At 40.6% G+C, this 15,112-nt stretch overlaps 1 protein-coding gene across 4 annotated transcripts in view; it reads right to left on the bottom strand.

Moving 5' to 3' along the window:
- ATXN10 (ataxin 10) overlaps positions 1 to 13,438 on the bottom strand; it is a 113,579-nt gene extending 100,141 nt beyond the window's left edge. The window contains exons 1-3 of one of the 4 annotated variants that reach the window (XM_061472021.1): positions 13,279 to 13,438; positions 7,517 to 7,708; positions 5,348 to 5,430 (exon numbers count right to left, since the gene is read on the bottom strand). In XM_061472021.1, coding sequence (XP_061328005.1) covers positions 5,348 to 5,430; positions 7,517 to 7,708; positions 13,279 to 13,385 — 382 coding nt within the window. In that variant the 5' untranslated portion in view covers positions 13,386 to 13,438. The remainder of the gene's footprint in view (positions 1 to 5,347; positions 5,431 to 7,516; positions 7,709 to 13,278) is intronic. The other 3 variants (XM_061472022.1, XM_061472020.1, XM_061472023.1) reach the window with 3 other exon arrangements.
- Positions 13,439 to 15,112: the final 1,674 nt, after the last annotated feature.

A 15,112-nucleotide genomic window follows, 5' to 3' on the forward strand; every position in this document is an offset into this window, starting at 1 on the left:
CTTTTTCATTAACTAAAAGAAAATACACATGGTAGCTGATCAAATCAGTTTGATACCTGGAGAACACTGACTGAAGCTGAACCCAGGTTTCAGGTGGTCTTTACCTGAAGAGCATCACAGGCTTCCTGCTCTTCTGCTTAAAGCAAGAAGCATTTCTTTATAGCTCCCTTGTAAGTACACGGCATTTAGAGCATTTGTAAAATGTTTAAAACAAGATATTCCATATTTTCCTACACATCCTCCCTCAAGAAAAGAGCTGTGAACAGGTGTTAGGCATATGATACTCATGTTGCTGAACATCCTACCAGAAAATGATCAAGTTACTATAATAAGCCCAGTATTAAAAAATTTACATAGAATCATCTTTCATCCCTGCTTGTAAAGGAATGTTTTAAGTTCTGTTCTGAATAGAGTATCTGTAGCAGTTTAACTACACCTGAACATTTCTCAGAAAATTGGAAGCAAAGCCAAATTCCTGTTCAAGGAGTCAAGCTTTTCATCCATGATAATCTACCCACCGTTTCTGAACTTCATAACATTAAGAGCAGTGAATGACCTAAACTTCTGTACAACAAAGCTGGCACATCTGGACCCCGATTTTGAACAGATGCTGTTATCATCTTCCCATTAACGCATTTTTATGCGGCTTACCCTGGTAGATTAAAACCCCTAAAAACTTAAGAAGGATGGTATCAGGACAGCATAACAATACCCACGCTACTTGATTTAAAGCTAGCTCAAGCATCATCAGCAGCCTGAAACTGAGGAATGTTGGCATGATGCTCAGAGCACCTCTCTCACGCACACACAAACAACACAGTATTGCTCTGAAGCTGATACGGTGAAGTTGCATTCAGTTCTGTTCAGAGCGGACAATCAACTCATTCAGAGAACTTGCACAACAAATTGTCCCATGAAGGGCAGCTATCAGGCATTCAATGCCTTTTTTATCCTAGAGGAGAGAAAAGTATTTTGGCAGCTAAATGCTTTTTAAGCAATTATGCTGAAATTCAAAGTACATTCTTCAGCATCCGCAGTATTTTGAAGCGGTGAAAGGTTTGAGAAGATCTATTTACAAACAAAAAAGATTAAAGCTCTTCTGTCCAGGATGGGGTAGGGGTGGAAATCGATGAAAGGATCAGATGGGACACAGCCTATAGAATATAAGCTTGCTTCAAAACAGTTATGCCCTTGCTTGCAATTTATCAAGAAGAAACAAAGTTACCCATTTTTTCCAGATTTCAGAGATGAATCGTAAATCCAGATCTCACACTCTGGAATCCAAAGATCCATCATCTCAACAAACCTCAAAGTACCTTCCCTGAGGTCTGCTAGATTCTGCTGGAAAGCTTAAGATTTGCCATAGGAAAAAGGAAAAAAAATAACCTCACAACCAAACCAAGACACATGCTATGAAGTGAAGGAGATTTTCTACTTGGGTTTCTGACAAGGATATTTCCTACGTCTGCTGCAATCCCTAACATACTGAACTACTTCTCAGCTCTTAAGAGATCTGGGTCTGCTTTAAGTTCAGTTAAAGTTCATCTGGCAGCTTCATCAGCCTGCTCCCCTGGCAAGTGTTCTTGATCTTTGTACCCACAGCAGAGGAAAAAAAACAAACCAAACCAAAAACCCTTGTTATGATGAGATTTTCTTTTTTAATTAAATTAAAACAAAAGGGATATGCAGAGGGTACTACGAAAATTCCATTAAATCTATACTCTGCAGACACTTAATGATTTGTTGGAAGACCGTGGTCTCAAATCACTTTAAAAAAAAAAAAGTAACAGACCTTACTGCAGCATTTCTACATGAATAGATGGATTTCCTGCATCTTCAATCCCTATCCAAATTAATTTTGAATTGGGGAGAAGGGAGAAGTATTTGTCATTGTCTGTCTCCCCACCAGGAATATCCAAGCTCCACATCCACTTCCTAGACCTTCAGCATGTACAAGAACATGAAGGTGAAACCCAGTTGTCAGATACTGTCCAAGAAGTGCAGCACTTGAATTTTTCTCTGCTTGATAGAACTTGGAGTTCTATCTTTTGCAGAGAAGAGGGAGGACTGCTGGAGCAATTACAAGTATGTGTGACTTACCTGTCACAAATCAGTCTTGATGCTGTCCAGACATTTAGCAAATTGTCAAACACTTGTTTAGCATCATTGCCTATCAATCCCCTGCACTAATCTAGCTGTTGGCTTTCACTGTGCAACTCCTTAGAGCAAGCTCTCTTCTCTAAATACTACATAATATGAATTGCTCACTACAAATTAATACTAGGTATCCTAAGGAACTACAAGAAGAGAAACCAGCCTATGAAATGCAACTAGTGTTGGGAGGTAAGCAGGGAGAAAGAGAGGGGCCAAACAGCTATCTGTAGCAACATCTTACAGGAAGGGCCGAAAAATGTTCTTTTAATATATGTATACAAAGAATATTACTACAGGGATGACTGGCTTGCAGGTGGAGTTGGACAACCTTTATATGCCATATGTAAGAATTAACTGGTTATTTTTAAACTTCTCTGAAGCCTTAAAGAGATATTCCAGGACAGACATACTAACTCACCTGCAGCTTTTCTGGCCCACTGCCTCAGTGGCATACCATATGCTCAAACAACAACTTTTTCTACAGTTGGCAGGAACAAGTACATTACAAGCTTTCAGGAATTCATCTAGCTTTTAACAGTGTTTAAAAAAAAAGAAAAAGGCTGAAAAATTGTATTAGAATTGTTACAGTAAATACACTGAAGAGGCAAATTAGCCATGAATATAACACTTGGGCCTAAGATAAACTATTACAAAAAGTCTTTCTCCTAGCAAAGAAGATACAAAGTAGTCTGGATTCAATTGAATAAATCTTAGAAACAGTTTATAATCACATCACTTTGCACAGCACTTCCTTTTTTGCTGCTTTGATCATGTCTCCTCCCTTAGAAATACCACACTGGTCACAGCAGTGGCCTGAGAATACATAATTTATTTCATTTCTGGTTTTATCCATTACAGATTTCACTACACTGAACTTTAGTACAAAAACTATCACATCATTCAGACTTACCAGTCTTAACAGTTACCAATGGATAAAGAGTGAAAACACACCATAGATGAGGCTAAACTAATTTTTCAGTTTGCATAAAGAGTTTTCAATCTCTCTTCTTCATAAATACAATAATGTATGAACTTCAAATTTCTTCAGCCTACAATGATTTGCTCTGGGAATTTTTCACAGGGACACGAACCAAACATTTAGTGTTGCTCACTTTGTGACACAGCATTAATGCTTTATCCTTGTATTTTGCTGCTATGGAAGCAACCAACAATAAAGGATCTAAAATACCTGAAGGATATAAACAGGCACCAAGAGGGATCATCAAATCCAAGCAGCCATTTAAGGGCAGAAATGGGACACGCATCTAAATGAACAACTTGAAATATTCCACTTAACACCTAACTATCTGCTAGAACAAAAGATTGCTACTCTAGTCCTGTGACTTGATTTCCTATGTGAAATATGAGAAGGAAAATCAATCATGAAGTAGAAATACAGCTAATAAACACAGTAATATTTACTAATTTCAGGGGTTTCTTTTGTTTCAACAGCACTATCCAATTTTGCATCTCTTTTGAAAGTATGACTAATAATCCACAGTGGAATGTAACTGTTAACTTCCAAGGTATGCCCTATGGAAGGGGTTGGTGCTCTAACATTCACTGCTGCTTCTTCAGACCCCAACAGCAGCAGAATAGCACACATGCATATGATAACCCATCAAGGAAAAGTCAGTTGCCACCAGATTAAAGAGGAAATATCCAGCCATGCATGTAACCAACGACAGGTACATCCTGCTCGCTCTCCTGCAAATGCTGGGAGGCACCAGTGAAAGGTGATATTCCCATGCTGCAATTCCTGAAGCTCTGAATAAGCTGAAGGTGGGAACTCCCCACGGCAGCCCTCTGAGCCTACTGCTGTCAAGGACCCTCATCCTTGGGGTCAACATCAGGCTGAACAAAAAAAGCATTTCAGTTCCCATCACTTTTCCTTTTCTCTTACTCATCTAGGAAGAGGTTCACAACATTCTTGCCCTTCATGCCTCTTCCCAGTCCTCCCTGTCCTACTGTGTGACACAGCTTGAAAGTCACTCCTGTGTGCTATCAGTTCCTCCTCTTAACAGTCATTGATCAAGCCCTCTTTTTGCCACACAGGGTTTGGTTCTGGTCCTCCCACACTGAAGGGCTGTGCATCACCAATCCTTCCCTGGAAGAAGGATTCCAGCAACAGATGAAGGAGTGAACATGGCTTAAGCACAATACTGTTACATGCCTAAAAGGCTTCATTTTGAGACAACTATAGCAGCAAAAGGAAAAAAGAGTATCCTGGACTACAGTGCTCTTTCCCAGCTTTATAGAGGTATTTGAGGGTAAGTTAAAGTATGATAGTAGTTTCATTTGCTTTCACAAAATGATATAAAGCAGCAACAGGAACCCAGTAAAAACCTCCTCCAAGTAATGGGAATGAAAAGAAATAAAAGTAGCAAGAAAAAACAAATGTTCCCTACTCTCTGTAACCACAGACAGTAAAGACTGGGATCCAATGCCCTGTATCAAGCTCCAAATACACAGAGGGAAAGAGATTATAAAGAAGAAAATTACTGAAAATGTCTTAATGTCCAGTGAAATGAGTTTGCTAGAAATCAGGAGCAAGAACTGCCATTAAGAAGGGATACTGCAGTCAGATTTTCTCTTCACTGAATGAAGAAAAACCCTCATCCATTAGGGAAATCTGAACACTACTCAAATCAGTGCTTAGTTCTTGGCACTTACCCTGACTGGCCAGCAATCACAGTACAGAAATGAAAAAAAAAAAAAAAAAAAAAATCATAAAAGTCACAGCCAAAATTTGTTTCCTGGAATCATCTAAATTATTTCAAGTGTCATCAAAAGAAAAAGTTAGTATTCCGTTATTTCACTATGTTTGCAGATCAAACAAAAAGACAGTAAAACAGCAGAACGTATCTGGAATGGAGATATTACAGGAACTTTTCCCTTTTGCAATTCAAATAGGTTGGTAAATTTTAAAGAAGTTTCCACATATATTTCCTTTAACAATCTACAGGGAACAGTTGAGTAAAAATACAACTGGACTATATCTGAGGCTGGATTTTCTTCAAGCAGCATAAAGAAAACCACTCTCTCCTCTCCCCCCAAATTCTTAACTGCAATTCAAGAAAACAATTAAACAAATCTATGAAAAAAATGCATCAGTAAGGTGACATCATACCACCTCAAGACTTCCCACATAATATAGTGCAGGCTACATGTTTAACAAAATCCATAACCTTACCAGTCAATAACAATTCTTCTTTGATTTGTATTCCATGAAGCAATTTGATCAAATGGACAGATGTAGAGATGAGACCCAGGTTCCTGTTATTAAATCAGGGGGAAAAAAAGCCAACATTTTATATGAAATACACTCAAAGTGAAAAGGCTTTCATTGAAGTTAATAGCAAGTCTTTAACGTCTTCAGAAGCTCTGAAATAGATGGTAATTTCTCCTCCTTAACTGTACCTGACTATCAGTAGCCACACTACTACCACTGGAGGCAAAGCAAACAGGTTTACTACATTAGCTTGCATACTAACAACTTTGGACACAGTACCTTCAGAACCAAGTACCCTTTCTTTTTGCTATTCCTCTAAATCAGATGTCAAAAATTAGCAAGTTATTCCTGTAATTTAAACAGCTTTATTTGTGTAAAAACTTTACTTTTTTGAAGTTCAAGTGTTCAGGGGAAGTGTCACTGTACACTGCTTAGTAATAAACTTTGAGAATTTTATATAACAACAAAGTGATTAGTGACCACCAGCAAACAAACAACAGGGTCAGTTCAAAAGTAAGCATACAAAATTCTTGGGGGAAAGCAGGGAAGTTAATCATTCGTCTTTCTCCAGTGAGAAAGAATTATAATTAGAATGGTTCGGGTTGGAAAATCCTTTAAAGGTCATTGTCGTAGTTTAAACCCAGTCAGGCAACTAGTCAAACCCCGTTGCTATGGGCAGGGACACCTTCCGCTACACCAGGTAGCCAAAAGTCCCATCCAACTTGACCTTGAACACTGACAGATATGGAAAAACATGGCAATAGTGGGGATAAATCAGTGAAGTGAAGCCATTTGGAAGCAAAACTACCAAAATAATTCTACAGCCAAAGATCAGCAGTCCTGGAGGCAGACAACATACACTCCAGGATGTGCATGATACAGAGTAAAAAAACAGAAGTCAAAGAATGCAGTATAAGCAGATGAAATTTTCAGCTTTAGAAAATAAATGGAACTCAGATCTCCATAAGTAGGTTGCATCTACCATGCTAGTGAAAAGCACAATCTCACCAGCTCCCAGCCCCACAATTCTGCTTCCCACATTTTGTAAATATGAGTAACTATGGAGCTACAGCAACTTACAATAGGAAACCCAGTCTGGCTGAACATCCAGCCAGCAAACGTCTATAAAAAGCACATAAACTCTGTTAGAGCAGCTCCTTGATGCACAACACGAGTGCTAGCACTGCCAGGACAAAAATGCAAGAGCCTGAACTTAAATTTATGTTGTTCCACAAGTACTGCCTTCTAAGAAAATTCCTGCAACTTTGTGGCATTAACAAAACTCTGCCCCAGAACAGAAGCTGCAACTTTGTCCCATGTCAAAATTATATTTACTTCAATAAACCAAATTTGACAAGCCCTATGAACCCAAATTTTAAGAGTGTGCTCCACAACAATTCTTCATGATCTAACAAACTTACAACCGCGCTTTTTGTTGGGATTTTTTATTATCTTTTGGTTTTTTGGGGGGTGGTGGGTTTTGGGTTCTTAGGGGGGATGCTTGCTTTTTTTAAAAGAACTGCATATAGACTACCATGTTTTCAGTAACTACAGCTGGCTGTATCCCAAGCATCCCCTGGATGTTGCAAAGAGAGTCTAAATAACTTAAGGAGACAGGCCGACCTCTTACCATCCATTAGTATCAGTTTATCTCTATATGTATCAGGGTTGATATCTCTAGATGTATCAGGGCTGATATGCACAACTCTACATGCCATACTTTGTCATGCATGCCAGACAGATACACCTGTACCTTAAAAAACATAGTAATCCTGTAACTGATAATTAAGACTATCTACTTATTCATTATGTTAAATAAAGAAATTAAAGAGAAAAAAAGGACAGTTCTACAGTCAGACTTCCAAAAAGTTTATATCATTTGCCTAATCAACTTGTACTAAGGACACAAACACTCTGTTCTATTATTCAGCAGTGCCCCAAACTCTGACCTATAAATAGGTCAGCTATTTCTGTTTCTTGCATACTTAATTTCAAGTGATTGAATCAAGCAGGAAATACCAGTTAATAAATCAACTAACACAGCAGCGTAAAATAATAATGTCTATAGAAAACCACACAAACATCATAACATTATACTTTTGGATGGGTTAAAATGGATCATAACTATACCTCATGACATGTTGATTCTTGGCACACTCAACACAAGCATTCCTCAGACATCTGAAACACTCTGCTATAAGCAGCAGGCGGGTGTCTAGATCTACCAGTTCACAGGAGTCCTTGTAGGCCTGCTCAATCTCACTTGAGACGCTTCTCAGGATTTCCAGGAGATCCTGAAATACACCTTCTTTTGCCATTTCTCTGAAACAAATGAATTTGTAGTCAACAACAACAACAAAAAAAAAATGCACTGCTGTGAAAAAGCCTGTACTATGACAATCTTCCTGTAAACATGAAGATGTGTCTGCAACAATCTCTTAACTATCCATAGCATATAAGGTCTTTCAAGTAGAGAGAGCAAAAGACATGCATACAATCATTCCACCAGCCTTTTCAGAAGATGAGCTGTGGGAGAGTTGTGTTGCCTTAGTATTCCTCACAGCTTTCCAACAGCTCTTTGGGATCTTAATTTTAAAAAGAAGTCTCCCTAATGCATGTAGCTAGCATATGACACTACCTTTTTTTAAGAATTAGGAATTGCTTTAATTCATGAACAGTGTTTAGATGTCCAGTACCATACGTTTCAGAAAAAAAAGGTATCAGAAGCTCCATTATAAAATACCCTGCCACAGATTTCACCAGAGGGAGAAAGAGAAGTCATGCAGAAAGCCAGTGGCTGCATCAGCATCATTTTCAAGTGTGTGAATCAAAGCCAAGGGAGAAAGTCAACTCTGTCTATTTCAGCAGACAACTGTATGCCAATACAAAAAGTACCACGTCACTTCTTAGAGTATCAAGACCTAGGAAAACAACACTACAAAACCATAAGCATATAAAGAGACACTTTATGAATGGATGAAAGAGCTGATGCTGCTGCACCACATAGATTGACCAGACTCCCCAGGACTGACAGGCACATCTGCAGATGCTCTGTCATGCAGATATGCACATTTCCAAACTACAGCTATTCACATGCCCTCTTCCCTGATTTTATGTTCAGAAAAGATATGAGAGCAACACATTACAAACATTGCTAACTTAGTTTTAGATATTTCATGCTGAAAAGAAACCACACCAAAGAGTGTTTTTGGCATTGCTACAGGGAAGTCCAATAAATTTACTCATCTAATACTTCTAACCAGAATAAAAAAAGGGAAATCCAGATGCAGCCTCCTTAAACCTTAAAACAGGTTTGTCATGTGCACAAGATCAAATAGGAAAGTTAGGATCCAAGACACAAGTCTGAGAAATACCTCCTAAATTATGAACACAAGAAAGTTAGATGAAATGGAAAGTAATATTAAACAAAAGTATATAAACCAAAAGATGTTCACACAGAAAACTCTTCCTAAAGGAGAATTTAAAATCTCGATCAAACATTAGTGGATGATGCAGTATTAGCTGCATTCAGCTGCTTGCTCTAAGGCCTAAACATCTGCACAACTGAAAATTCTGCCTGCTCTTTATCATAAGAGATCACATGTTCATAAACCAAACTGCAGAAACATAAAATCATTCAGGTTGGAAAAGACCCTTAAGATCATTGAGTCCAACTGTTAACCTAAGGCTGCCAACTCCACCACTATGTCCCTAAATGCCATGTCTACACATCCTACCTGTAACACCTTTAAACATGTCTGAAGACTGTATTTCCCACGGCTGCTCCTTCTACATTCTCCTTCCTAGACTAAACAAAAACCATTCTCTCAATCTTTGCTTACAGTTCATGTTTCCTAGGCCTCTTAACACTTTTGTTGTTTCAACAATGACACTTTCATATTCATATACATCTTACTGACAGTACACTGCATCCAATACTGAAGCCTGTTAAGGTGTGGAGTAGACTTACAAAGAAGGGCGAGCACCTGTACTGTAAGAAACACAATGTTTACAAATACCATTAAGTTACTACAACATTATGTATCAGATCTCCAGGAAATATGTGTTTTATTCTAGAACCTCCCAGTTGATCAAAATGAACACATTTACACAATCTCCATTAAAATATTAAAAAAAAAAACAAACACCACAGCATCAAGATACATTTTACAGGGAACTAGATGATTTTAAGGTCCTTTCCAACCCTAAACATTCTATGATTCTAATCCTGAGGAGAAAATACTAAAGTAGCACAACAAAGACCAAAAGCAGAGCTGGCTTTAGTCATAAAGAAAACAGTGGAGCTTACATAACCGGAAAGAAAGTCTGGAATTTTGTTTAGTTTCGAAGATCTAAGAAAAGACATTCATGGGTCCTGAGCCTTCGACATATAAGAAGTGGTACACCTCCTGCCGCTTCATGACGGGCATGCATGCCAAAAGAGATTCAGCGGCTGACGCGCCGCAGTACACATGGCAAATGCATCCAGACACAAGTTTTTCTAAACATCAGAATAGCTATGGTCTGGTAAAGGAGCACTCAGCCAGGCCCTGTCCGAAACACACAAAAGCCATGTATTCTCTATTGAGTGAAGATGCCATACAGAACCATTAGCTGTTGGTCTACTGAGTTTTTAAACACTAAAATTATTCTAAAATAGGAAAACTCTTGGTCCAACTGCAGTTTCCTTTGTGTATATCTACACCACGTGTTGGGTTATCACATGAAACTAGTCATTTCCTGACCCAACTTAAAAATACAGAAATGTACTATTGCCCGACATTCAGTTATTTAAAGTTAATAAAACAAATTAAAAAAAAAGCTGCAAGTACTTTTGCGCACATTCTTGTGATCTACCATTAAAACAGCTCCTTAAAAGTTATTCTTACCTGTAGAAGTTTCTACTCTCATTACAGAGTTATGCAGCAAAACAGAAGTTTTAGCCAGACACTGGACCACATGCATACCAAGCCACTGTGGCAACTTCGTTTTTCAAATTTGGACTGAAAGTTAAAAACACCCAGCCTTGGAGTGCAGATATTTCCAGTGAAATACAATGACAAAACTCATCCTAACAAAGCAAGTATGAGGTACACCAGAAAATGCCTGTCCTCACTCTGCATGTGGAAGGAGATGTGGATTCTTACGTATCAGTGAGGAGAGACAGCACTTCAAATCTCTCTTGCACACTGTGAAAGAAAAATTACATGTGCTCAAGCCAGACATTTCTGGGCAGAAATCAAATCTCTTCCTGCAACAGAAAAGCCTAAGTGAACATGCAAAAAGTATTCCAAATGACCATGGAATGACTTAAAGGCTGTTTGGTATAAAGCAGAGGAAATTTTAATCAACTCTTACTTAAGCATCAATGTAATTTGAATGTGCGCTACAAAGGAATTTAATTAAAATCATCCTTCTGCACAAAAACTAAATTTTCAAACTAGTGAGGAGGGCAGGAAGTGTTTAGCTAACACTAAGAAATCAGCCAGGAGTGGCTTCAGGTAACTGTTCCAAGCAACGCTTAGAACTATTTTTAAAAAGAACAGTCTTTTTTCCAGCAGTACGACAAAGATTCACATACATATAAAAATAGCAGCTACAAGTATTTAAAATGTACTTCTTTAAAGGATTTTCCTTTCACAAGTGTTTCCCTAATCTTTAAATATCAATCTATAAAACTAGCAAAAAGCCTGCTAAGTAGCTTTTCAGATTCAAAAATATCTTCTATTGTAAACAGGCCCAGGCCATGAAATTCTTTCAGAACTGCTCTGTGGGTATTCCACAGATTTCTCTTTCCTTTACTCCATTACCTAAAACAGGATCTTCACAATTTGCTACTCCCACCTGTCCTTGATTTCAGCATCAAGTATTCTGCAGGAATACAAAAGGAAGCAGAAGCAAAGGGTACAACGGCCCAGCTCTCAGACAAGGAAGACATACACAATTTCTCATTAAGTCAAAACAAAGAATCAGAATTCATGTATCCATGCCAAAAGAAAGATTACTGTCACTCCTTGCAAGACCTACATGCTTGACTTTAAAAACAAAACTGTACAAGATAACATCCTAGTGAACAGAGTTAAAAATACTAATGTAACCCTGTTCAAAAGAGCAGGTCTCCAAACCCCATGAAATTAGTTAAGAACTATGCAAAGAATCCAGTAGCTTTTAAATATGCATTTCCATTCCATGTTTTAGATACTTACACAATTCCGTACCTATAAACAGAGACCCTAAAAAGCCTTTAAAGCATTTATCTTCACAATATCCTGGTAACAGAATAAAACCATTTTCTCCCTCTTGTAGATCAGCAATGGAAGCGTAAAGAAATCAATCCTCTGCTCAAAAGCACTGGAAGTCTCGGCCAAAGCACCCAGCTGAATTCAGTCTCCCAAGTTCCACACCACAGTCTCATAGCTGAGGCAGTATTTTCTCACCTTATTTGCTTCTGAATTACAGACCACTAGCACTCACAATTTAAAATTACTTTGTTTCCACAAGCACTGAACAATCACATCATAACAAAACAATCGTCATTAAGTATCATAACTTCAAATACCAAGCATCCATTGGATTGCATCTTCTGGTTCAGCATTTTCCACAGTTGGCAAATTTAGTGCCAAAATTGCTCTCAGATCCATTCTGATCCATTCTGGATGTGGGCTAACACTACAGCTTTGTCCTTCTGGAAGGGCCATTACAGTGCCTCTCTTTTGGCCTACCTGTACCCACAAAACTTGGCTATTTGGGAGAAATATCCATTCCTCTGTCAAACACTGTCAGAGATTTCAGGGAAGGCATGAAACAGCCAGGGAAAACACCAATAAGTAAGTCCAAAATCTTCACAGGTCCTACTCTCTTCCGAGATAAAAAGTACATCTTCACTCTCCCCCCAAGCTCGACTTTTAAATCTGGATTTAATTAACAAAACCAGAACTGGGAATTAACAAAAACAGAGCTGGGGAGAGGGGAGGAGAGGGAGGATGATGGTGGGGGAAGGGCACCCATCACCACAATTTTATGCTAAGCTATGAAGTTTGATTTCTTCATTCTCAGGTGCAAAGCTGTTTGACCCTTTCAAACAGCTACTGTTAGGAGTGAGCACAAGCTTCACATCAACCTATGCCTCCTCCCACCTCCCAGGCAGAGTGAAAAGCATTACTCTAAGAATTGTCACACAGCTGAACATCTGCATGCCCAACCTCCGCCAAAGCCAACAAGTGGCGTGCAATACTGCAGAGGTCTCACAGCCACAACTACCCTCCATAAGAGCCCCATGCTTTCTCTCCCTACCCTAACGCTAAGGGGCATCCAACCTTTCCTCCCAGTGAAGCCCTGCAGCCCATCCTATCACAAAGCAGTTGCCCTCAGTTGCCTACAACCGCCACCCTCATCTCAAAGCCTTGGCCTCGCAGGCGCATGAAGCAGCCACCCAGCAAGGCCGCGGACACACACACCTTGCCAATTTCTAGCCACCCTGCAGCGCTCAGCGTGGCCTTTAGTGCAACTGCTGTCACCTGTGACTGGGAGGCACTAAGTTTTCCTTCCTGCCCTGGGCCTGCCTCAGGCAGATGAGCAGACTGCCAGCTCCTCATGGGACCCCAAAGGAAAGGAGCGAAGGAGGAACATGTCACCCTTACTGGCCCCGGGCCCCACACCACCAGCCCTTGGGGGGAAGGCAGAGATTTCACAGCAGGGAGGGCGGCACACAAGTCCGTCTGTGGGCACTGCGGGACCCCTTTCCCTGCGGACCCCGCTGCCCGAGGGGCATTAACACGCTGGAGGCAGCAGCGAGCCAGACACCTCCCAGGCCCGCCGGCACCGGCTCTTCCCGCGGCCGGACTTCCCTTCTCCGCCGCACGTGGCCGCGGGCGGCCCCTCCTCCCCGCTACCTGTGCTGCGCCTCCCGGAACAGGCCCGCCAGTACCCGCACGCTTTCCAGGCGGGCCCCCGGCTCGGCCGCCACGGCGGGCAGCGATCCCGCCGCCGCCATCGCCATCGCCTGCCCCGGCGCCGCCCAGCTCCGCCTCCTGCCGCGCGGAAATGGCGGCGGCCAAACCCCGCCGCACGGCTGGTGCGGCTCGAGAGGTCGGGCCGGATCCCTGCGGGGTGATGGGCGCCCCGGCTGTGAGGATACGGGCGGGCATCGGGACTGTGTCCCGTGTGGGTCCAGGGGGTGTAAGCCGCTCTCTTTTCCCCTCGTGAAAAGCAGGCCGTGGGGACAGCCTTCAGTTCCGCCTTTTTCCGCGGGCCCGTGGAGGCTCGAGGTGCCAACCCTCGGCTCTCCTCATGGAGCGGAGCTCTGTGAAGGCTGGCTGCGCATCGCAGGCATCGAGCCTGGTCCTTCCCCTCGTCCCATGTGCGGTTGGGGTTTCCAGGTCCAAATAAGCATTTCAGTGTGTTCTAAACATATGTATGGAAAGTTAACGTAGCTAAGACCAGCAGATCACAGCTGCAGTGAAGGAAGCATTGGAGCACGCTAAAATCTGACAGCATAGTCACATGCGGTCTGTGAAATGTACCTGCAAATTACTAATTTTGTATTTGGTTTTATACTACACTGTTTGGGAAGGGATGCTGTTTGTCCAGCAATCCCCTTTAGCTCACTGTCTTTGAGCTGTCTTTTGTCAAACTCAAATATGAGAAGATTTTGCCTGTCTTTTGTCAAACTCAAATATGAGAAGATTTTTTCTTCACCCATTACAAACACACCTGTTTCAGGATTTGAGGTTTTTTTTAAACATCTTATGTTCTAAGGAAACTCTTAACCAGCTTTTACTCCATAAGTATGCAGATTTTTCATGTAGTGTACTGAAGTGTTACTTTGCAAAATATTTCAGATTAAACAGCTGAAAATACAGAACTGGCCATAGATATGGTCTGAGATATCAGTATGAGGATGCATTAGTTCTCTAATTCAAACTACTGCATTGCTAAGGCTTCAAGCTAACCCCAGCTGATATAAAGGCAGGCAAAAATAACTCATGCTTACCCTGGGGTTAGATAGCACACAGCAGCTCCACATGTAAGCATTTTCTTTTTAAGAGCACTTAGAAAGCAATGCAGAACGGAAAAGTTTTGGTTTTGTTTTTGTTTTGTTTTTCTATTCTGGCAGTCTTAACAGAGCCCTGATCCTGGTGGTATCTTCCAGTGGTTTCCATAGGCCAGCTTTCCCCTGTTTAGACTTGCTGCATGTTTCATCAAATGCCTCTGCAATCAGTATTAATGATTATTATTCATGGATCCTTGTGAAAAATAGTCTTGCCTATGCATATAATCTCTTTTGCACTTTTTTTCTCCTGCCTTAAATAGCCACAGAGATTTTTGTTTTCTTCATTTTAGTCTTTCCATGCTTTCATTCATTCTTAACAGCGTACTCGAAACCACCTTTATTACAAGGCTACGCAGAGATAGGTTTCTCACAAGGCAGTTTTGCAGGATCTCAGCGATATCAGTTATAGAGTTTAGTGATTTTTACCAGAATACTTGCAAATGCTGTACCTTGAGCTCATCTGATTTCTTGATTCTGTGAGCCCTTGCAGATCCCTTAAAGATCTGTTTTTCCCCTCAAAGAGCTTACAATCTAAATAATGTTTGTTTTTCTTAGCACAGATTTAGAGAATTACTAGAAGGGAAAAAATCCACCTAGAGCCAGATAGTCCAGCTGAAAACAAAATTACACAGAACCTATTTTTAGAGTTCTGCTTAAAATTAGGAGGAAGACCA

The sequence above is a fragment of the Pezoporus flaviventris genome, unplaced genomic scaffold, assembly GCF_033815535.1.
Source record: "Pezoporus flaviventris isolate CSIRO_AGI_PZ_B2104156 unplaced genomic scaffold, CSIRO_AGI_Pfla_v1 ptg000070l, whole genome shotgun sequence".
In the NCBI taxonomy this organism is placed as follows: domain Eukaryota; kingdom Metazoa; phylum Chordata; class Aves; order Psittaciformes; family Psittacidae; genus Pezoporus; species Pezoporus flaviventris.